The sequence below is a fragment of the Oncorhynchus kisutch genome, linkage group LG17 (assembly GCF_002021735.2).
Source record: "Oncorhynchus kisutch isolate 150728-3 linkage group LG17, Okis_V2, whole genome shotgun sequence".
Taxonomy (NCBI): Eukaryota; Metazoa; Chordata; class Actinopteri; order Salmoniformes; family Salmonidae; genus Oncorhynchus; species Oncorhynchus kisutch.
In genome coordinates, this window is record NC_034190.2 from 83,647,684 (window position 1) to 83,672,781 (window position 25,098).

The 25,098-nt window shown below is 41.8% G+C and overlaps 1 protein-coding gene across 4 annotated transcripts in view; it reads right to left on the minus strand.

Moving 5' to 3' along the window:
• Positions 1 to 25,098, minus strand: part of LOC116354448 (regulator of G-protein signaling 17) — a 156,335-nt gene that overhangs the window by 61,860 nt on the left and 69,377 nt on the right. Inside the window, exon 2 of one of the 4 annotated variants that reach the window (XM_031794844.1) lies at positions 15,507 to 15,620. The exons of 2 other annotated variants lie outside the window; for them this stretch is intronic. In XM_031794844.1, the coding sequence (XP_031650704.1) occupies positions 15,507 to 15,521 (15 nt within the window). In that variant the 5' untranslated portion in view covers positions 15,522 to 15,620. Of the gene's footprint in view, positions 1 to 4,758; positions 4,856 to 15,506; positions 15,621 to 25,098 lie in introns of those variants that run through there. One more of the 4 variants, XM_031794845.1, reaches the window with a different exon arrangement.

A 25,098-nucleotide genomic window follows, 5' to 3' on the forward strand; every position in this document is an offset into this window, starting at 1 on the left:
GGGTCAGGATAGGGTCAGGATAGGGTTAGGGTCAGGATAGGGTCAGGATAGGGTTAGGGTCAGGATCGGGTCAGGATAGGGTTAGGGTCAGGATAGGGTTAGGGTCAGGATAGGGTCAGGATAGGGTTAGGGTCAGGATAGGGTCAGGATAGGGTTAGGGTCAGGATCGGGTCAGGATAGGGTTAGGGTCAGGATAGGGTCAGGATAGGGTTAGGGTCAGGATAGGGTCAGGATAGGGTTAGGGTCAGGATAGGGTCAGGATAGGGTTAGGGTCAGGATAGGGTTAGATAGGGTTAGGGTCAGGATAGGGTTAGGGTCAGGATAGGGATAGGGTCAGGATAGGGTTAGGGTCAGGATCGGGTTAGGGTCAGGATAGGGTTAGGGTCAGGATAGGGATAGGGTCAGGATAGGGATAGGGTCAGGATAGGGTTAGGGTCAGGATCGGGTCAGGATATTGTTAGGGTCAGGATAGGGTTAGGGTCAGGATAGGGTTAGGGTCAGGATAGGGATAGGGTCAGGATAGGGTTAGGGTCAGGATCGGGTCAGGATAGGGTTAGGGTCAGGATAGGGTTAGATAGGGTTAGGGTTAAGCATGAAACACACAAATAATCTCACTGCCTGTAGACTGGTGATAGATACTTATCACAGTCGGAGGCCGTTCTTTCTCTTGCTAGAAGGAAAGCGGTGCCGACCCAGTAGTGACGAACCTGCCACTTCTACATGTAGAATGGCAATGCTTGTCAGTGGCCAAACACTTGACTTTGAGCCAATCAGAGAGCACGAACCCCCACGTGGGGGTGTCAACAAAAAGGAAAAGAGTCCATTTTGTCTGTTCATCCAAGGTTAAATATCCTGAGCCAGTCACATTTCATATGTAATATAGGTTATGAGAGGGTAGCTAGCTAAGAGCACAGATGCAATCCACACAACATTAAATACTTCCTCCAAGCTAGTTTACCATTGAAGCTACAGTGTGAAAGTAATCACCCCCTTTGGCATCTTTCCTATTTTGTTGCCTGACAACCTGGAATTTAAATTGATTTAATGATGGGTGTTTGTATCATTTGATTTACACAACATGCCTACCACTTTGAAGATGCAAAAGTCAATACTTTGTAGAGACACCTTTTTCAGCAATTACAGCTGCAAGTCTCTTGGGGTATGTCTCTATAAGCTTGGCACATCTAGCCACTGGGATTTTTGCCCGTTCTTCAAGGCAAAACTACTCTAGCTCCTTCAAGTTAGATGGGTTCCGCTGGTGTACAGCAATCTTTAAGTCATACCACAGATTCTCAATTGGATTGAGGTATGAGATTTGACTAGGCCATTCCAAGACATTTAAATGTTTCCCCTTAAACGACTCGAGTGTTGCTTTAGCAGTATGTTTAGGGTCATTGTCCTGCTGGAAGGTGAACCTCCGTCCCAGTCTCAAATCTCTGGAAGACTGAAACAGGTTTCCCTCAAGAATTTCCCTGTATTTAACACCGTCCATCATTCTCTCAATTCTGAACAGTTTCCCAGTCACTGTCGATGAAAAACCTTGTGGGGATGGTGTTCTCGGGGTAATGAGAAGTGTTGGGTTTGCGCCAGACATAGCGTTTTCCTTGATGGCCAAAAAGCTCAATTTTAGTCTCATCTGACCAGAATACCTTCTTCAATATGTTTGGGGAGTCTCCCACATGCCTTTTGGTGAACACCACATGTGTTTGCCTATTTCTTTCTTTAAGCAATGTCTTTTTTCTGGCCACTCTTCTGTAAAGCCCAGCTCTGTGGAGTGTTTGGCTTAAAGTGGTCCTATGGACAGATACTCCAATCACCGCTGTGGAGCTGTGGAGGTAGTTATCTATCTTGGGTCATCTTGCTAGGAAGTTATCTATCTGGGGTCATCTGGCTAGGTAGTTATCTATCTGGGGTCATCTTGCTAGGAAGTTATCTATCTGGGGTCATCTGGCTAGGTAGTTATCTATCTGGGGTCATCTGGCTAGGTAGTTATCTATCTGGGGTCATCTTGCTAGGTAGTTATCTATCTGGGGTCATCTGGCTAGGTAGTTATGTATCTGGGGTCATCTGCCTAGGTAGTTATCTATCTGGGGTCATCTGGCTAAGTAAGTATCTATCTAGGGTCATCTTGCTAGGAAGTTATCTATCTGGGGTCATCTTGCTAGGAAGTTATCTATCTGGGGTCATCTTGCTAGGTAGTTATCTATCTGGGGTCATCTTGCTAGGTAGTTATCTATCTGGGGTCATCTTGTTAGTATCAACTAGGGCTTTCTACAAAATAGTAACATTAGCGAATCTAGCCCATAAACTAAGCAACACACATCCTTTGCCAAACAATATTTTAACAAGGCTGAGTGACTGACAACGTCAAGGTCTTTTGCTGTGTGAACACAAAGAGATTGCCGGCACTCTATTTAGAGGTGCTAAGTACTATCGGCAGTCAAATGTTTTACAATCCTGAGCTGTTAGGGTCAGGATAGGGTTAGGATTTACAGTAGCCTACCGCCTATGCTCAACTAGCTAGACTTTGTAGCATGCTATGCTAGTAGCTAAAGGTTGTGACTGAATGTCTGGGCTAAGGATGTATAGCATGCTATGCTAGTAGCTAAAGGTTGTGACTGAATGGCTGGGCTAAGGATTTATAGCATGCTATGCTAGTAGCTAAAGGTTGTGACTGAATGGCTGGGCTAAGGATTTATAGCATGCTATGCTAGTAGCTAAATGTTGTGACTGAATGGCTGGGCTAAGGATTTATAGCTAAAGCTAGCTAGAGGTCCTGTACCTTGAGTCTAGGAGTCCAGGGGGGTGGGGGGTGGGGGGGGGGGGGTTAAAAGCAATTAAACGTTAATTTGAGTATTAATCCATAATCTCACTCTCAAGATCACCAGCACAGAATACACTCTGAAAAAAGTAGAAGACACATGCACACACGCACACACACACACACGCACACACACACACACACCGTGACCCTGGTTGTGACACCAACTCTGCGAGGGTGTCTCAGAGGAGTTGTTTTATATACAAACGCAGCAACACCTATGGTGGGTGTCTAATCTCCAACAGCACTGTCTGAGGAAATGATTGGAACACGTGCTTCTGTTCTAACGTCTACGGCCTCTCGAAATAAAACACGGCCTGATCGTCTCCTAAAACTCCAATTCATGCATTGATCTGAAAATGTGGAGGCCAAAATGTGCTCCGTATGGAGGTCGCGAACGCAATTGTGGAGTATCCAGAGGCCAAAATGTGCTCCGTATGGAGGTCGCGAATGCAATTGTGGAGTATTCGGAGGCCAAAATGTGCTCCTCATGGAGGTCGCGAACGCAATTGTGGAGTATCCGGAGGCCAAAATGTGCTCCGTATGGAGGTCGCGAATGCAATTGTGGAGTATCCAGAGGCCAAAATGTGCTCCGTATGGAGGTCGGGAATGCAATTGTGGAGTATCCGGAGGCCAAAATGTGCTCCGTACCGCATCGTCATCCTCCTCACACATGTTGTAACAATGCAGAGAGCTACGTACAGTTCCGTATTGACCTGATTGGGTGACAGTAGATGGAGGCAGGAGGTCCATTTAAAAACACAAACACCCTTCCTTGACAACTTCCTTGACAACTTCCTTGACAACAGCTCTGCTCTGCTCAGCGAAGCGTCAAGGAAGTACACATGTCCTGACTTCTGCAGAGGACGTATCACTATAACATAGTAAACGCTGCACGGCCACTGCAGACCCTTTAACAAACAAACGCACACTCACACACCTCCTCACACACACTCCAAACACACCCCACCCACACTCTCACACACACACACACCCCTCCTCACACACACTCCAAACACACCCACCCACACTCTCATGCACACACACACACAGACACACAACACACACACACACACACACACACACAACACACACACACACACACACACACACACACACACACACACGCACACACGCACACACACACACACACCACAAACACAATCACACACTCCCATTCCTGTCTCCCCCCTCTCTCCTCTCTCTCTCCCTCTCCTCTCCCCCCCCTCTCTCTCTCCTCTCTCCCCCTCTCTCTCTTTCCTCTCCCCCCATCTCTCTCTCCTCTCTCCCCCTCTCCTCCCTCCCCCTCTCTCCCTCTCCCCCCCCCCCCTCTCCCTCTCCTCTCCCCCTCACCTCTCTCTCTCCCTCTCTCTCTCTCAACCCCATTAATACGCTCTAATAGAGAGACATGCCAAGAGATTTAAATGGTTTTTAATAGAATGCATTACTGGGGAGCTATTCGCTCCAAATTCATGTTGTCTCCTGCCCTTTTTAGGGAATTGTATTCTACTCTACTCTACACTCCTACTCTACTCTACTCTACTACTCTACTCTACACTACTCTACTACTACTCTACTCTGCTACTCTACTCTACTCTGCTACTCTACTCTACTCTGCTACTCTACTACTCTACTCTGCTACTCTACTCTACTCTACTACTCTACTCTACTACTCTACTCTACTCTGATACTCTACTACTCTACTCTACCCTACTCTACTACTCTACTCTACTCTAGTCTACTCTACTCTACACTCCTACTCTACTCTACACTCCTACTCTACTCTACACTACTCTACTCTACTCTACACTCCTACTCTAATCTACACTCCTACTCTACTCTACTCTACTCTACTCTACTCTACTCTACTTTACTCTACTCTACTCTACTCTACACTCCTACTCTACAAACAGAAAAGTGTGTGTGTGTGTGCTCACCATAGGCACACCAAGATGAAAAGTGGATCAATCTCTTTTCTTCTTGTAATCTTTCTCAGATCCATTAAAGATATAGTCCAGGAAAACAAGAGAGATGTCACAATGAAAAGACAGACCAAACATTAGGAGAAGATAGAGAGATAGAGGGAGATAGAGGGAGGGGGGAGAGAGAGAGAGAGAGAGTGAGAGGGAGAGAGAGAGAGAGCGAGAGGGAGGGGAGAGAGAGAGATAGAGAGAGAGAGAGAGAGAGAGAGAGAGAGAGAGAGAGAGAGAGAGAGGTAGAGAGAGAGAGAGAGAGAGAGAGACAGAGAGAGAGAGAGACAGAGAGAGACAGAGAGAGACAGAGAGAGAGAGAGAGAGGCTGAAGGAAAAGGAACTGTTCAGGATATTGTGACATTGGGATGTGTCTAAAACCTGATGACTCAGTTAGCAAGTCAGTCCACAAGCCAGTCAGCCAGCCAGTAAGTCAGTCCACAAGCCAGTCAGTCCATCAACCAGTCAGTCAGCCAGCCAGCCGGTCAGCCAGCCAGTAAGTCTTTCAGCCATAGGAATATAGGAATTATAGGAATTATAGGACTATTTCCCTCTATACCATTTATATTTCATGAACATTTGACGATTGGATGTTCTTATAGGCACTTTAGTATTGCCAGTGTAACAGTATAGCTTCCGTCCCTCTCCTCGTTCCTCCCTGGGCTCGAACCAGGAACACAACGACAACAGCCACCCTCGAAGCAGCGTTACCCATGCAGAGCAAGGGGAACAACCACTCCAAGTCTCAGAGCGAGTGTCGTTTGAAACGCTATTAGTGTGCACCCCGCTAACTAGCTAGCCATTTCACTTCGGATACACCAGCCTCATCTCGGGAGTTGATAGGCTTGAAGTCATAAACAGCGCAATGCCTGACGCACAACGAAGAGCTGCTGGCAAAACGCAGGAAAGTGATGTTTGAATGAATGTTTACGCGCCTGCTTCTGCCTACCACCACTCAGTCAGATACTTAGATACATGTATGCTTGTATGCTCAGTCAGATTATATGCAACGCAGGACATGCTAGATAATATCTAGTAATATCATCAACCATGTGTAGTTAACTAGTGATTATGATTGATTGTTTTTTATAAGATAAGTTTAACTAGCTAGCAACTTACCTTGGCTTACTGCATTCGCGTAACAGGCAGTCTCCTTGTGGAGTGCAACGAGAGAGAGGCAGGTCGTTATTGCGTTGGACTAGTTAACTGTACGGTTGCAAGATTGGATCCCCCGAGCTGACAAAGTGAAAATCTGTAGTTCTGCCCCTGAACGAGGCAGTTAACCCACCGTTCCTAGGCCGTCATTGAAAACAAGGATGTGTTCTTAACTGACTTGCCTAGTTAAATAAGGATTAAATAAAGGTGTAAAAAAAAATACCGATTTCCGATTGTTATGAAAACTTGAAATCGGCACTAATTAATCGGCCATTCCGATTAATCGGTCGACCTATAGTACATACCCTAACCAGAAGCCATGTATTACAGGCAACATACGCACTAAGCTAAAGGGAAGAGCTGCTGCTTTCAAGGAGTGGGACATTAACACGGACGCTTATAAGAAATCCCGCTAAACCCTCAGACGAACCATCAAACTGGCAAAGTGTAAATACAGGACTAAGATTGAATCCTACTACACCGGCGCCAACGCTCGTCAAATGTGGCAGGGCCTGCAAACTATTATGGACTACAGAGCTGCCCAGTGATACAAGCCTACCAGATGAGCTAAATGACTTATATGCACGTTTCCAGGCAAGCAACACTAAAGCATGCAGGAGAGCACCAGCTGATGACTATGTGATCACGCTCGCCGTATTCAATGTGAGTAAGACATTTAAACAGGTCAACATTCACAAGGCCGCAGGGCCAGATGGATTACCAGGATGTGTACTCTGAGCATGCACTGACCAACTGGCAAGTGTCTTCACTGACATTTTCAACGTGTCCTTGTCCGAGTCTGTAATTCCTACATGTTTCAAGCAGACCATAGTCCCTGTGCTCAAGAACACCAAGGTAAACTGCCTAAATGACCACCGACTCATAGCACTCACGTCTGTAACCATGAAGTGCTTTGAAAGGCTGGTCATGGCTCACATCAACACCATCATTCCAGAAACCCTAGACCCACTCCAATTCGCATACCACCCCAACAGATCAACAGATGATACAATCTCTATTGCACTCCACACTGTCTTTTCACACCTGGACAAAAGGAACACCCACATGAGAATTCTGTTAATTGACTACAGCTCAGCGTTCAACATCATAGTGCCCACAATGCTCATCACTAAGCTAAGGACCCTGGGACTAAACACCTCCCTCTGCAACTGGATCCTGGACTTTCTGACGGGCCGCACCAGGTGGTGAGGGTAGGTAACAACACATCTGCCATGCTGATCCTCAACACTGGAGCCCCTAAGGGGTGCATGCTCAGTCCCCTCCTGTACTCCCTGTTCACCCACGACTGCGTGATCAAACATGACTCCAACACTATTTCATTAAGTTTGCCGACACAACAGTGGTAGCCTGATCACCGACAACGATGAGACAACCTATAGGGAGGAGGAGACCTGGAAGTGTGGTGCAAAAAAAAAAAAAGCTCAATGTGTTCAAGACAAAGGAAATGATTAAAAAATATATATATTTCACCTTTATTTAACCAGGTAGGCCAGATGAGAACAAGTTCTCATTTACAACTGAAACCTGGCCAAGATAAAGCAAAGCAGTGCGACACAAACAACAACACAGAGTTACACATGGAGTAAAACAAACGTACAGTCAATAACACAGTAGAAAAAAATCTATGTACAGTGAGTGGAAATGAGGTAAGATAAGGGAGGTACAGCAATAAATAGGTCATAGTGGCAAAATAATAATATAATAATTACAATATAGCAATTAAACACTGGAGTGATAGATGTGCAGAAGAGGAATGTGCAAGTAGAGATACTGGGGTGCAAAGGAGCAAGATAAATAAATAAATACTGTATGGGGATGAGGTAGTTGGATGGGCTATTTACAGATGGGCTATGTACAGGTGCAATGATCTGTGAGCTGCTCTGATAGCTGATGATTAACTTCCTGGTGACAGGGGGCAGTATTTTCCAGTCTGGATGAAATGCCCAAATTCAACTACCTGTCTGGTTAGACTGTAAACTCTCCTTCCAGACTCACATTAAGCATCTCCAATCCAAAATTATTTCTCAACAAAGCATCCTTCACTCATGCTGCCAAACATACCCTCGTAAAACTGACCATCCTACCGATGCTTGACTTTGGCGATGTCATTTACGAAATGGACTCCAACACTATACTCAGCTAATTGGATGCAGTCTATCACAGTTTCATCTATTTTCTCACCAAAGCCCCATATACTACCCACCACTGCGACCTGTACGCTCTCGTTGGCTGGCCCTCGCTTCATATTTGTCGCCAAACCCACTGGCTACAGGTCATCTATAAGTCTTTGCTAGGTGAAGCCCTGCCTTATCTCAGCTCACTGGTCACCATAGCAGCACTCCAGCAGGTATATCTCACTGGTCATCCAGTGGCAGCCAGTGGCAGCCTTTCCTTCCAGTTCTTTGCTGCCAATGACTGGAACGAATTGCAAAAATCACTGAAGCAGGAGACTCATATCTCCCTCACTAGCTTTTTTTTTTTTTTGCTAACTTTGACAATTTGCATTGACCCCTCCCCTGTTTTTTAACGCTATTACTTCAATTACTTCGACTAACCTGTACCCCCGCACAATGACTCGGTACTGGTACGCCCTGTTTATAGCCTCGTCATTGTTATTTTATTTTATTGTTGCTCTTTCATTTATTTTTTACTTTTGTTTGTTTAGCAAATATTTTCTTAACTCTTATTTTTCTTAAAAATGCATTGTTGGTTAAAGGAAGAGTTTCACGGTAAGGACTACACCTGTTGTGTTTCGGTTCAAGTGACGAATAAAATTTGTATTTTATTTGACATTTACCAACATGACAACTTATGTAATCCTTGGCAACAACGTATCCCCTCAATTCTAGAGAAAGTTTAGTCACACACAATCTTGCCAACGCTACCATTGGACCCTGAAGACAGGAAGCAAATAATAACAAGGTAGTAAATCAGAATGGAATATGTCACGGTTGGTGTCGTAACCTCCCGAGGGGAATGTGCCATCTGCTGAGTAGATAAATAATGTCATTTTCAGATTATTAGATTTTCTACTGCAGACTATTCCTTCTATTCTTCTCTTCTCAACCACAGGGGAAAGTTGACAGCAGCTATATATAGGGATGGACATGTGAAAATAATTTAAATGTAATTTAGGGATTGAAAGCTGTGGAGCTTGTGGACTCTAAATACGCAACTATTGCGAGAAAAAAGAGGAGAAGAGAGGAGAGTACTGGAGAGGAGAGGACAAGACAGGAGAGGAGAGTACTGGAGAGGAGAGGAGAGGAGAGGAGAGGAGAGGAGAGGAGAGGAGAGGAGAGGAGAGGAGAGGAGAGGAGAGGAGAGGAGAGGAGAGGAGAGGAGAGGAGAGGAGAGGAGAGGAGAGGAGAGGAGAGGAGAGGAGAGGAGAGGAGAGGAGAGGAGAGGAGAGGAGAGGAGAGGAAAGGAGAGGAGTTGTTTGTTGCTCAATATGTTTTCTGCTCAATAGGTTTTACACAACCCCAAATAATGCAGAATGTGTCATAACTCTCCAATGTCACTACAGCTACGTCTCTGTGTGTGTTCCACACACCCTCCACTCCCTCTTCCTGTGCTGCAGGGAGAGAGACAGAGACAGTCATCACTCCACCCACCTCAAGACTTCTGCTTACTACTTTATACTACCCTACCTCACCCTAGCCACGCGTCAGAGGAAACTGAGGAAACCATCACAGAATAACATTAAGTGACTTTCATTTGCACGGGAGAGAAAGAGAGGTATTACAGATTAAGAAAGCGTGACATTCATCCACTGACATGACAAAGAGAGAGGAGAGAAAGAGAGAGAGAGAGGAGCGAGAGAGAGAGAGGAGTGAGAGAGAGAGAGAGAGAGAGAGAGAGAGAGAGAGAGAGAGAGAGAGAGAAGCGAGAGACAGAGAGAGAGAGAGAGAGAGAGAGAGAGAGAGAGAGAGAGAGAGAGAGAGAGAGAGAGAGAGAGAGAGAGAGAGAGAGAGAGAGAGGAGAGAGAGAGAGAGAGAGGTGAAGGGAAAAGACACCATAATATCAAGGTTTATATATAAATAGATCATGACTCAGTCAAAGCAGTCAGTCAGAGTTGCCCTCCAATAGGAGAAGAAGAAGATTATCGGCCTGGTTAAACACAAAATACCTCAAATTGACACTTGTTGTTTAAAGGGATAGTTTGGGATTTTGGCAAACTAGTTTAGCACAAAGACTGGAAGTCCTTGGGTACAACTAGTACGCAGCTAGCAGACTTCCAGTTTTTGCGCCAGGCCACAGGTTTAGGGTTTAAAAAGCTTTTTGAAGTTTGTAATTTCCACTTTAAAATTCCAGAATAGATTTTTTCTATTTCTACTTTTCATGAAAAGTGTATCAACCCCTTCAAACATGTTAATGAATTACAGTGGATTAGTGGATTAAATTACAGGTTGAAATGCAACAAACTAGGAGAAAAAAAGCCAAGGGGGATAAATACTTTTGCAAGGCACTATAATAACTCACTTCCTGTTGCTGTAGGGCTATTTTCCCTGCCGTAGCAAACTGGCTCAAATCAAGATTCTACATCTGTAGCAGTAATGCTAGTTAGCATCGGTAAGAAACGACCTCTAACTTCCTTCATACTGGATGCAAAGACATCAAATAAATCACTTTGAATCTGTCCCAGGCTTTGTGCACTACTATCTTACTTTTGACCAGGGCTGCTTCCTGTTTGTTTAGCCACATATCTCTCTCTCTCTCTAACTCTCTCCCTCTCTGTCTCTCTCTCTCTCTTTCTGTTCTTTTCCCAGTTGTACATCTATCTATTTCTCTCTCTCTTCTTTTCTCAGTTGTACATTTCTCTATTTCTCTCTCTCTCTATTCTTTTCTCAGTTGTACATCTCTTTCTCTCTCTCTCTCTCTCTCTCTCTCTCTATTTGTTCTCTCAGGTTCCCTAAAGTTAGGTTTGGTTGATGAAATTATAACATTCAGTTTCAAAAATATGCAAAAGTAGAGAAAAGTAGAAAGGGAGCGAGAGAGAGAGAGAGAGAGAGAGAGAGAGAGAGAGAGATAAAGAGAGAGAGAGAGAGAGAGAGAGAGAGAGAGAGAAGAGCGAGAAAGAGAGAGAGAGAGAGAGAGAGAGAGAGAAGAGCGAGAAAGAGAGAGAGAGAACTAGAAGAGAGAGAGAGAGAGAACGAGAAGAGAGAGAGAACGAGAAGAGAGAGAGAGAAGAGAGAGAGATAGAGAGTAGAGAGAGAGAGAGAGAGAGTAGAGAGAGAGAGAGAGAGAGATAGAGAGTAGAGAGAGAGAGAGAGACAGAGACAGAGAGAGAGACAGAGAGAGAGACAGAGAGAGAGAACAACCCCCCCACTGACAACCCTCCCACACCCACTGAGGACATACACAACCACCGATTGTACTCCATTATGGGATGGGAAATTTATACAAGAAAATAAAATAAACTCTGGTGTCCAAACACCCAGCTCGACCTAGACCTTCTGTCTGAGGACCAACTAGGGTCACCCAGCCACATGATAATACACCCAACGACCTGAGGGCACAGCAGGAAAGGGTGGCCACAGCACTGAAGGGAGTGATTGAAATAGCTTCTTCTACTTTACCCCAACGCACAAGTGGTTATCTCCACCCTGCTACCATGGAAACACTTCCACCCTGCTAACATACAAGTGGTTATCTCCACCCTGCTAACATACAAGTGGTTATCTCCACCCTGCTAACATACAAGTGGTTATCTCCACCCTGCTAACATACAAGTGGTTATCTCCACCCTGCTACCATACAAGTGGTTATCTCCACCCTGCTACCATACAAGTGGTTATCTCCACCCTGCTACCATACAAGTGGTTATCTCCACCCTGCTACCATACAAGTGGTTATCTCCACCCTGCTAACATACAAGTGGTTATCTCCACCCTGCTACCATACAAGTGGTTATCTCCACCCTGCTAACATACATTGGGTAAACACAAGTATTTCCCATGACTGTGCCTCCAAAACCAAATGTCTACCTGACCTACCTCCACCCTGGACTTGAACAGCCTTTTACGACCAGGTCCACCTCTACAAGCAGCAGTGGCCACCAGTCAGTAGTCTACATTATACTAGTCTACATTATACTGAGGAGTCAGTAGTCTACATCAGCCTTTTACGACCAGGTCCACCTCTACAACCACCTTCGCCCTTTGGCCTTCGCCCGGACACTAAAGAACATCGCCCTCAACCGCAGCCCACACACCTCACACAGGAGCAACAGATCAATAGACACCCTCGAACCCACGCCGACAGGACTTACATCCACACCCCAACCAATCAACACCTCCCCCAGGTAAACCATGCCCACACCCCAACCAATCAACACCTCCCCCAGGTAAACCATGCCCACACCCCAACCAATCAACACCCCCCCAAGTCAACCATGCACACACCCCAGCCAATCAACACCCCCCCAAGTCAACCATGCACACACCCCAACCAATCAACACCCCCCCCAGGTCAACCATGCCCACACCCCAACCAATCAACACCCCCCCAGGTCAACCATGCCCACACCCCAACCAATCAACACCCCCCCAGGTCAACCATGCCCACACCCCAACCAATCAACACCCCCCCAGGTCAACCATGCCCACACCCCATTTAGGCTCCCCCTCAGATCAGACCTATGCCCCTCCTGCTCACCCCATGCCCCCCCACTCCCGCAAAGAGGGCCTCAACATGGAAGTCACACATACGCCCAGGCCGTGAGCAGGCAAACAGGCCCAATCCCCAATCTTACACTAGCCCAAGCCAATGGCATGTACCAGATGCTCAGCAGGCTCTGCTCACAATTACTGGTCTGAGGCCAAACCACGACCAACAACATTGCACACTTTATGGAATACAAACCCTTCACTATATCATCCTGGAATATCCAAGGCCTGAGGTCATCTGCCTTCGACCTAAAGAGCAGGAACCTGGACTTCACCAAATAAATCAGAAATACAGACATTGTCATCCTACAAGAAACCTGGTATAGAAGAGAAGGTTACAGAGAGCTGGTAGTCCCATCCACCAAACGACCAGGTGTGAAACAGGGAAGGGACTCAGGGGGTATGCTCATTTAGTATAGAGCAGACCTAACCTACTCTATTAAATTAATCAAATCAGGAACATTTTACATTTACATTTGGAACCAAGGACTGATCACCACAATCCATAAAAGTGGAGACAAATTTCACCCCAATAACAGGGCCATGGGGTGAGACAGGGATGCAGCTTAAGCCCCACCCACTTCAACATCTATATCAACGAATTGGCGAGGGCACTTGATCAGTCTGCAGCACCCGGCCTCACCCTACTAGTCAAACGTCTACTGTTTGTTGATGATCTGGTGCTTCTGTCATCAACCAAGAAGGGCCTACAGCAGCACCTAGATCTTCTGCACAGATTCAGTCAGACCTGGGCCCTAACAGACCTGGGCCCTGACAGACCTGGGCCCTGACAGACCTGGGCCCTGACAGTAAATCTCAGTAAGACAAAAATAATGGTGTTCCAAAAATTCCATCTAGACACCGTTGCCCTAGAGCACACATAAAACTATACATACCTCAGCCTAAACATCAGCGCCACAGGTAACATCCACAAAGCAGTGAATGAGCTAAGAGACAAGGCAAGAAGGGCTTTCTATGCCATCAAAAGGAACATAAAATTCAACATACCGATTAGGATCTGGCTAAAAATACTTGAATCAGTTAAAGAAGCCATTGCCCTTTATGGTTGTGAGGTCTGGGGTCCGCTCACCAACCAGGAATTCACAAAATGGGACAAACACCAAATTGAGACTCTGCATGCCAAATCATGAGAAATCATGAGAAATCAAAAAGATAATTGTCAAAAAACAAAGCAAACTAGAATGCTATTTGGCCCTAAACAGAGAGTACACAGTGGCAGAATACCTGTCCACTTTGACTGACCCAAACTTAAGGAAAGCTTTGACTATGTACAGACTCAGTGAGCATAGCCTTGGTATTGAGAAAGGCCGCCGTAGGCAGACATGGCTCTCAAGAGAAGACAGGCTATGTGCTCACTGCCCACAAAATGAGGTGGAAACTGAGCTGCACTTCCTAACCTCCTGCCCAATGTATGACCATATTAGAGAGACATATTTCCCTCAGATTACACAGATCCACAAAGAATTTGAAAACAAACCCAAATCTATCTATTGGGTGAAATACCACAGTGTGCCATCACACCAGTGAAGAACAAACACCATTGTAAATACAACCCATATTTATGTTTATTTATTTTGCCTTTTGTACTTCAACTATTTGCACTTAATTATGACATTAATAATGTTTTTAGTCTCTAGGAACTTTTCTGAGTGTAATGTTTACCAGTAATTGTTATTGTTTATTTAACTTCTGTATATTATCTACTTCACTTGCTTTGGCAATGTTAACATATGTTTCCCATGACAATACAGCCCTTAAATTGAAATGAAATTGAATTGAGAAGAGAGAGAATTACTTGACACATTGGAAAGAATTAACAAAAAAACAGAGCAAACTAGAATGCTATTTGGCCCTACACAAAGAGTACACAGTGGCAGAATACCTGACCACTGTGACTGACCCAAACTTAAGGAAAGCTTTGACTATGTACAGACTCAGTGAGCATAGCCTTGCTATTGAGAAAGGCCGCCGTAGGCAGACATGGCTCTCAAGAGAAGACAGGCTATGTGCACACTGCCCACAAAATGAGGTGGAAACTGAGCTGCACTTCCTAACCTCCTGCCCAATGTATGACCATATTAGAGAGACATATTTCCCTCAGATTACACAGATCCACAAAGAATTCGAAAACAAATCCAATTTTGAAAAACTCCCATATCTACTGGGTGTGCCATCACAGCAGCAAGATTTGTGACCTGTTGCCACAAGAAAAGGGCAACCAGTGAAGAACACACACCATTGTAAATACAACCCATATTTATGCTTATTTATTTTATCTTGTGTCCTTTACCATTTGTACATTGTTAAAACACTGTATATATAATATGACATTTGTAATGTCTTTATTGTTTTGAAACTTCTGTATGTGTAATGTTTACTGTTCATTTTTATTGTTTATTTCACTTTATATATTATCTACCTCACTTGCTTTGGCAATGTTAACACATGTTTCCCATGCCAATAAAGCCCCTTGAATTGAATTGAATTGAATTGAAAGAGACACAGACAGGGAGAGAGAGAGAGAGCGAGCGAGAGAGAGAGAGAGAGAGAAAGTAAGAGACGAGAGAGAGAGAGAGAAAGTGAGAGCGAGAGAGAGAGAGAGAGAGAAAGTGAGAGCGAGAGAGAGAGAGAGAGAGAAAGTGAGAGCGAGAGAGAGAGAGAGAAAGTGAGAGCGAGAGAGAGAGAGAGAGAGAGAGAAAGTGAGAGCGAGAGAGAGAGAGAGAGAGAGAGAGAGAAAGTGAGAGCGAGAGAAAGAAGGAGACAGACAGAAAGACAGACAGACAGACAGACAGACAGACAGACAGACAGACAGACAGACAGACAGACAGACAGACAGACGTTAGGTTAAGTTACCAGTATGTCCATCATGGCTTGACAGCTCTTGGCAGTCTAATAGTCTTATAATCCTCAGCGATGTTAACAGCCTGGGAACACGCATGTCATCCCCCCTTTGGCCACGGACCTCTCCTTCATGGACACACACATGAATACATGCACACAATCACATACATGTACACACAATCACATACATGTACACACAATCACATACATGTACACACAATCACATACATGTACACACAATCACATACATGTACACACAATCACATACATGTACACACAATCACATACATGTACACACAATCACATACATGTACACACAAACAGACATGTAAACAAAGGGAGAGAGAGAAAAATGCTGTAAGTAATATATAGAAGTAATATATAATAGTAATATATAATAGTAATATATAATAGTAATATATAGTAGTAATATATGATAGTAATATATAGAAGTAATATATAATAGTAATATATAATAGTAATATATAGTAGTAATATATGATAGTAATATATAGAAGTAATATATAATAGTAATATATAGTAGTAATATATAGTAGTAATATATGATAGTAATATATAATAGTAATATATAGTAGTAATATATGATAGTAATATATAGTAGTAATATATGATAGTAATATATAGAAGTAATATATAATAGTAATATATAATAGTAATATATAGTAGTAATATATAATAGTAATATATAATAGTAATATATAGTAGTAATATATGATAGTAATATATAGAAGTAATATATAATAGTAATATATAATAGTAATATATAGTAGTAATATATGATAGTAATATATAGAAGTAATATATAATAGTAATATATAGTAGTAATATATAGTTGTAATATATAATAGTAATATATAGTAGTAATATATTGTAGTAATATATAATAGTAATATATAGTAGTAATATATAATAGTAATATATAGTAGTACTATATAGTAGTAATATATAATAGTAATATATAATAGTAATATATAATAATAATAATATATATAGTATTAATATATAATAGTAATATATAGTAGTAATATATAGTAGTAATATAGTAGTAATATATAGTAGTAATATAGTAGTAATATATAGTAGTAATATATTAGTAATATATAGTAGTAATATATTAGTAATATATAGTAGTAATATAGTAGTAATATATATTAATAATACATAGTAATAATATATAATAGTAATATATAGTATTAAAATAACATCAAATTGATCAGAAATACAGTGTAGACATGGTTACTGTTGTAAATTACTATTGTAGCTGGAAACTGCAGGTTTTTGATGGAATATCTACATAGGTGCACAGAGGCCCATTATCAGCAAACATCACTCCAGTGTTCCAATGGCACGTTGTGTTAGCTAATCCAAGTGTATCATTTTAAAAGAATATTTTATCATTAGAAAACCCTTTTGCAATTATGTTAATTATGTGCTGATTAAAGAAGCAATACAACTGGCCTTCTTATGACTAGTTAAGTATCTGGAGCATCAGCATTTGTGGATTCGATTACAGTCTCAAAATGGCTAGAAACAAATAATTTTCTTCTGAAACACGTCAGTCTATTCTTGTTCTAAGAAATTACGGCTATTCAATGCGAGAAATTGCCAAAAAACTGAAGATCTCGTACAACGCTGTGTACTACTCCCTTCATGTACTTGTCCTCTTGCTCAGTTGTGCACCGGGGCCTCCCACTCCTCTTTCTATTCTGGTTAGGGCCAGTTTGCACTGTTGTGTGAAGGGAGCAGTTGACACATTGATTACACTATCACTTGTATTTCATATGTCACAACAATTCATTGATACGTCTGCTATGCTATGAAGTTGTCTCTGAAACAACTGTGAATTGAGCCACATTTATTGTCAACCCATGTGTATTGAACACTATTCCTGAGGAAAAAAAACTGTGCGGATGTTTTGGAGTTCTGATAACTCTTGAGGAGGAAAAAATAGTTTGGGTATTGAGTAGACACCCCATTTCATTGATCCCCAATCCTAAAAAGTAAAGCTGTACATATGAATGTCAATGCACACAATAGGCTGACTGGGGAGGTGATTTCATATAGTAACACAGTCCTGTAAAAAGAGCTACAACGCTAAAATGTGCGTGAATTCTTCACAGTGTCGCCGAGTAGACTCCCCATTTCATTGCTTCACATTCCAACCTTGTTTAACACTATCTAGCCTAAATATGGCTTGATTCCACCAATTGTAACCTTCTGTTTGCAGATTATTTGCATAGCCCCCTCCCCTTTTTTTTACACTGCTGCTACTCTCTGTTGTTGTCATCTATGCATAGTCACTTTAATAACTCTACCTACATGTACATATTAGCTCAACTAACCGGTGCCCCCTCACATTTTTATTTTACCTTTATTTAACTAGGCAAGTCAGTTAAGAACAAATTCTTATTTTCAATGACAGCCTAGGAATAGTGGGTTAACTGCCTGTTCAGGGGCAGAACGACAGATTTGTACCTTGTCAGCTCGGGGGTTTGAACTTGCAACCTTCCGGTTACTAGGCCAACGCTCTAACCACAAGGCTACCCTGCCGCTCCATTGACTCTGTAACCTTAGTGAATGTCAAAAGGCCAAACCACGTTGATTTATAACCTGTACCTGCCCCATTTCCCCCCACCAGCAGGTACAGGCCCGTGACTTACCTTCTTCTTCTTCTCACTGAGGTCAACGGTGCATAAAGATCTCCATAGTGTTGAATCCTCAGGGTAAATGTTATGGATCAGATCGTGTAGTTCAGGGTCATATAATCACTCATTAACGGCCCTCCTCCACAACACAGTTAAGTTACTGTGGTCTATATATTAATTATATGCAGTCAATGTAAAGCCAATTATAACTTCCCATTTATTTAAGTCAGTTTGATTTAACAAAGATGTATATTCAAACCATTCAAAGTCAATTCCCGATTTCAGACCCATATAGCAATAACTATTTTAGTGAGTAAAATGTACGAACACAAGGTAGTTGAGCTAGCTAGCATTTCCCCCTCATTCAGTAATGTAGCTAGCTAGCATTTGCCCCTTACTCAGTAGTGTAGCTAGCTAGCATTTTCCCCTTACTCAGTAATGTAGCTAGCTAGCATTTGCCCCTTACTCAGTAATGTAGCTAGCTAGCTAAGCCGCTTACTCAGTAATGTAGCTAGCTAGTTAAGCCCCTTACTCAGTAATGTAGCTAGCTAGCTAAGACCCTTACTCAGTAATGTAGCTAGCTAGCTAAGCCCCTTGCTCAGTAATGTAGCTAGCTAGCTAAGCCCCTTACTCAGTAATGTAGCTAGCTAGCTAAGCCCCTGGCACAATGTCGACACTTTTCAAACACAGTTAATAAACATTACAAAGTCATCATAAAACTCATGAAACATTTAGTTAACAATGTTATTTCACTGTTTATAATAGATAAATATTGCTATATTTAGATATGCAATATAAGTGACTTCACATAGAATTCATAAATAGGCCTTTAACAGCAGCTAGCCTAACGGTTAGAACGTTGGGCCAGTAAGCGAAAGGTTGCTGAATCGAATCCCCCGAGCTGACAAGGTAAAGATATGTCTTTCTTCCCCTGAACAAGGCAGTTAACCCACTGCGCTGAAGACGTGGACGTAGATTAAAGCAGCCCCCCCCCGCACCTCTCTGATTCAGAGGGGTTGGGTTAAATATCGGGAAGACACATTTCAGTTGAATCGCATTCAGTTGTACACCTGACGTGGTATCCCCCTCTTTCCCTTGATGTTGGTGTTATAGCTCAGATGACACACTGCACAGTTAATGACCTTGAAGTGCTTTATGAATGGAAAAAATGGATGTGACTTTACATTGACTGCGTAGAATTCATACATAGACCCTTCATATGTGCGCCATAGACCAGTATGACCTAATCGTCATGTGGAGAGCTGTTAATGAGTTACAGATGAAGTTACGACATGACCCTCAACTACACGATCTGATCCGTAACATTTACCCTGAGGATTCAACACTATGGAGATCTTTATGCACCGTTGACCTCAGTGAGAAGAAGAAGAAGAAGGTAAGTCATGGGCCTGTACCTGCTGGTGGGGGGAAATGGGGCTGGTACAGCTTATAAATTAGAATACTTTTCTAAATGTGGGTTGGCATGGGTATGGCAGAACAACAACCAAACCTCCACAACAACCAAACCCCCACCACACTTAGCTGGACAGATCAATCATGACAAGACGCCCAGTAACCACACCAACAAATCACTGGAGTCACCAGGCACCCCAATGAATTAGATAGAACCACAGCAAACAGAGCAGCAGGAAAACAGGAGCCCCATCAAAACCAACTATAGAACAAACACCCAGAACCAAGAATATACACAAAACCAGTTGGTGTGTGTGTGTGTGTGTGTGTACTTGTTTTTCTACATTATCAGGGCCCCTAGACTCCTAACTTTAACTATAAATTCATGTACATACTACCTCAATTGGCCGACCAACCAGTGCTCCCGCACATTGGCTAACCGGGCTATCTGCATTGTGTCCCACCACCCGCCAACCCTTCTTTTACACTACTGCTACTCTCTGTTCATCATATATGCATAGTCACTTTAACGATACCTACATGTACATACTACCTCAATCACCCTGAATAACCGGTGTCTGTATGTAGCCTCTCTACTTTTATAGCCTCTCTACTGTATATAGCCTCTCTACTGTATATAGCCTCTCTACTGTATATAGCCTCTCTTCTGTATATAACCTCTCTACTGTATATAACCTCTACTGTATATAGCCTCTCTACTGTATATAACCTCTCTACTGTATATAGCCTCTCTTCTGTATATAACCTCTCTACTGTATATAACCTCTACTGTATATAGCCTCTCTACTGTATATAACCTCTCTACTGTATATAGCCTCTCTACTGTATATAGGCTCGCTACTGTATATAGCCTCTCTACTGTATATAGCCTCTCTACTGTATATAGCCTCTCTACTGTATATAGCCTCTCTACTGTATATAACCTCTACTGTATATAGCCTCTCTACTGTATATAGCCTCTCTACTGTATATAGCCTCTCTACTGTATATAACCTCTCTACTGTATATAGCCTCTCTACTGTATATAGCCTCTCTACTGTATATAACCTCTACTGTATATAGCCTCTCTACTGTATATAGCCTCTCTACTGTATATAGCCTCTCTACTGTATATAACCTCTCTACTGTATATAGCCTCTCTACTGTATATAGCCTCTCTACTGTATATAACCTCTACAGTATATAGCCTCTCTACTGTATATAGCCTCTCTACTGTATATAGCCTCTCTACTGTATATAACCTCTACTGTATATAGCCTCTCTACTGTATATAACCTCTCTACTGTATATAGCCTCTCTACTGTATATAGGCTCGCTACTGTATATAGTCTCTCTACTGTATATAGCCTCTCTACTGTATATAGCCTCTCTACTGTATATAGCCTCTCTTCTGTATATAGCCTCTCTTCTGTATATAACCTCTCTACTGTATATAACCTCTACTGTATATAGCCTCTCTACTGTATATAACCTCTCTACTGTATATAACCTCTCTACTGTATATAACCTCTACTGTATATAACCTCTCTACTGTATATAGCCTCTCTACTGTATATAGCCTCTCTACTGTATATAGCCTCTCTACTGTATATAACCTCTCTACTGTATATAGCCTCTCTACTGTATATAGCCTCTCTACTGTATATAACCTCTACTGTATATAGCCTCTCTACTGTATATAGCCTCTCTACTGTATATAGCCTCTCTACTGTATATAACCTCTCTACTGTATATAGCCTCTCTACTGTATATAACCTCTACTGTATATAGCCTCTCTACTGTATATAGCCTCTCTACTGTATATAGCCTCTCTACTGTATAGAGCCTCTACTGTATATAGCCTCTCTACTGTATATAGTCTCTCTACTGTATATAGCCTCTCTACTGTATATAGCTTCTCTACTGTATATAGCCTCTCTACTGTATATAGCCTCTCTACTGTATATAGCCTCTCTACTGTATATAGCATCTCTACTTTATATAGCCTCTCTACTGTATATAGCCTCTCTACTGTATACAGCCTCTCTACTGTATATAGCCTCTCTACTGTATATAGCCTCTCTACTGTATATAGCCTCTCTACTGTTATAGCCTCTCTACTTTATATAGCCCTCTTCTGTAAATAGCCTCTCTACTGTATATAGCCTCTCTACTGTATATAGCCTCTCTTCTGTATATAACCTCTCTACTGTATATAGCCTCTCTTCTGTTATAGCCTCTCTACTGTATATAGCCTCTCTTCTGTATATAACCTCTCTACTGTATATAGCTTCTCTACTGTATATAACCTCTCTACTGTATATAGCCTCTCTACTGTATATAACCTCTCTACTGTATATAGCCTCTCTACTGTATATAACCTCTACTGTATATAGCCTCTCTACTGTATATAGCCTCTCTACTGTATATAGCCTCTCTACTGTATATAGCCTCTCTACTGTATACAGCCTCTCTACTGTATATAGCCTCTCTACTGTATATAGCCTCTCTACTGTATATAGCCTCTCTACTGTTATAGCCTCTCTACTTTATATAGCCTCTCTTCTGTAAATAGCCTCTCTACTGTATATAGCCTCTCTACTGTATATAGCCTCTCTTCTGTATATAACCTCTCTACTGTATATAGCCTCTCTTCTGTTATAGCCTCTCTACTGTATATAGCCTCTCTTCTGTATATAACCTCTCTACTGTATATAGCTTCTCTACTGTATATACCTCTCTACTGTATATAGCCTCTCTACTGTATATAACCTCTCTACTGTATATAGCCTCTCTACTGTATATAACCTCTACTGTATATAGCCTCTCTACTGTATATAGCCTCTCTACTGTATATAGCCTCTCTACTGTATATAACCTCTCTACTGTATATAGCCTCTCTACTGTATATAGCCTCTCTACTGTATATAACCTCTACTGTATATAGCCTCTCTACTGTATATAGCCTCTCTACTGTATATAACCTCTCTACTGTATATAACCTCTACTGTATATAGCCTCTCTACTGTATATAACCTCTCTACTGTATATAACCTCTCTACTGTATATAGCCTCTCTACTGTATATAGCCTCTCTACTGTATATAGCCTCTCTTCTGTATATAACCTCTCTACTGTATATAACCTCTACTGTATATAGCCTCTCTACTGTATATAGCCTCTCTACTGTATATAGCCTCTCTACTGTATATAACCTCTCTACTGTATATAGCCTCTCTACTGTATATAGCCTCTCTACTGTATATAACCTCTACTGTATATAGCCTCTCTACTGTATATAGCCTCTCTACTGTATATAGCCTCTCTACTGTATATAACCTCTCTACTGTATATAGCCTCTCTACTGTATATAGCCTCTCTACTGTATATAACCTCTACTGTATATAGCCTCTCTACTGTATATAGCCTCTCTACTGTATATAGCCTCTCTAATGTATAGAGCCTCTACTGTATATAGCCTCTCTACTGTATATAGTCTCTCTACTGTATATAGCCTCTCTACTGTATATAGCTTCTCTACTGTATATAGCCTCTCTACTGTATATAGCCTCTCTACTGTATATAGCCTCTCTACTGTATATAGCATCTCTACTTTATATAGCCTCTCTACTGTATATAGCCTCTCTACTGTATACAGCCTCTCTACTGTAATATAGCCTCTCTACTGTATATAGCCTCTCTACTGTATATAGCCTCTCTACTGTTATAGCCTCTCTACTTTATATAGCCTCTCTTCTGTAAATAGCCTCTCTACTGTATATAGCCTCTCTACTGTATATAGCCTCTCTACTGTTATAGCCTCTCTACTTTATATAGCCTCTCTTCTGTTATAGCCTCTCTACTGTATATAGCCTCTCTACTGTATATAGCCTTTCTACTGTATATAACCTCTCTACTGTATATAGCCTCTCTACTGTATATAACCTCTCTACTGTATATAACCTCTCTACTGTATATAACCTCTCTAACTGTATATAGCCTCTCTACTGTATATAGCCTCTACTGTATATAGCCTCTCTACTGTATATAGCCTCTCTACTGTATATAGCCTCTCTACTGTATATAGCCTCTCTACTGTATATAACCTCTCTACTGTATATAGCCTCTCTACTGTATATAGCCTCTCTACTGTATATAACCTCTCTACTGTATATAGCCTCTCTACTGTATATAACCTCTCTACTGTATATAACCTCTCTACTGTATATAACCTCTCTACTGTATATAGCCTCTCTACTGTATATAACCTCTCTACTGTATATAACCTCTCTACTGTATATAACCTCTCTACTGTATATAGGCTCTCTACTGTATATAGCCCTCTCTACTGTATATAGGCTCTCTACTGTATATAACCTATCTACTGTATATAGGCTCTCTACTGTATATAGGCTCTCTACTGTATATAACCTCTCTACTGTATATAGCCTCTCTACTGTATATAGGCTCTCTACTGTATATAGGCTCTCTACTGTATATAACCTCTCTACTGTATATAGCCTCTCTACTGTATATAGGCTCTCTACTGTATATAACCTCTCTACTGTATATAGGCTCTCTACTGTATATAGGCTCTCTACTGTATATAACCTCTCTACTGTATATAGGCTCTCTACTGTATATAGCCTCTCTACTGTATATAACCTCTCTACTGTATATAGCCTCTCTACTGTATATAACCTCTCTACTGTATATAGCCTCTCTACTGTATATAACCTCACTACTGTATATAGCCTATCTACTGTATATAGCCTCTCTACTGTATATAGCCTCTCTACTGTATATAGCCTCTCTACTGTATATAGCCTCTCTACTGTATATAGCCTCTCTACTGTATATAACCTCTACTGTATATAGCCTCTCTACTGTATATAGGCTCTCTACTGTATATAACCTATCTACTGTATATAGGCTCTCTACTGTATATAGGCTCTCTACTGTATATAACCTCTCTACTGTATATAGCCTCTCTACTGTATATAGGCTCTCTACTGTATATAGGCTCTCTACTGTATATAACCTCTCTACTGTATATAGCCTCTCTACTGTATATAGGCTCTCTACTGTATATAACCTCTCTACTGTATATAGGCTCTCTACTGTATATAACCTATCTACTGTATATAGCCTCTCTACTGTATATAGGCTCTCTACTGTATATAACCTATCTACTGTATATAGCCTCTCTACTGTATATAGCCTCTCTACTGTATATAGTCCTCTCTACTGTATATAGTCTCTCTACTGTATATAGCCTCTCTACTGTATATAGCCTCTCTACTGTAATATAGCCTCTCTACTGTATATAACCTCTCTACTGTATATAACCTCTACTGTATATAACCTCTCTACTGTATATAAACTCTCTACTGTATATAGGCTCTCTACTGTATATACCTCTCTACTGTATATAACCTCTACTGTATATAACCTCTCTACTGTATATAAACTCTCTACTGTATATAGGCTCTCTACTGTATATAACCTATCTACTGTATATAACCT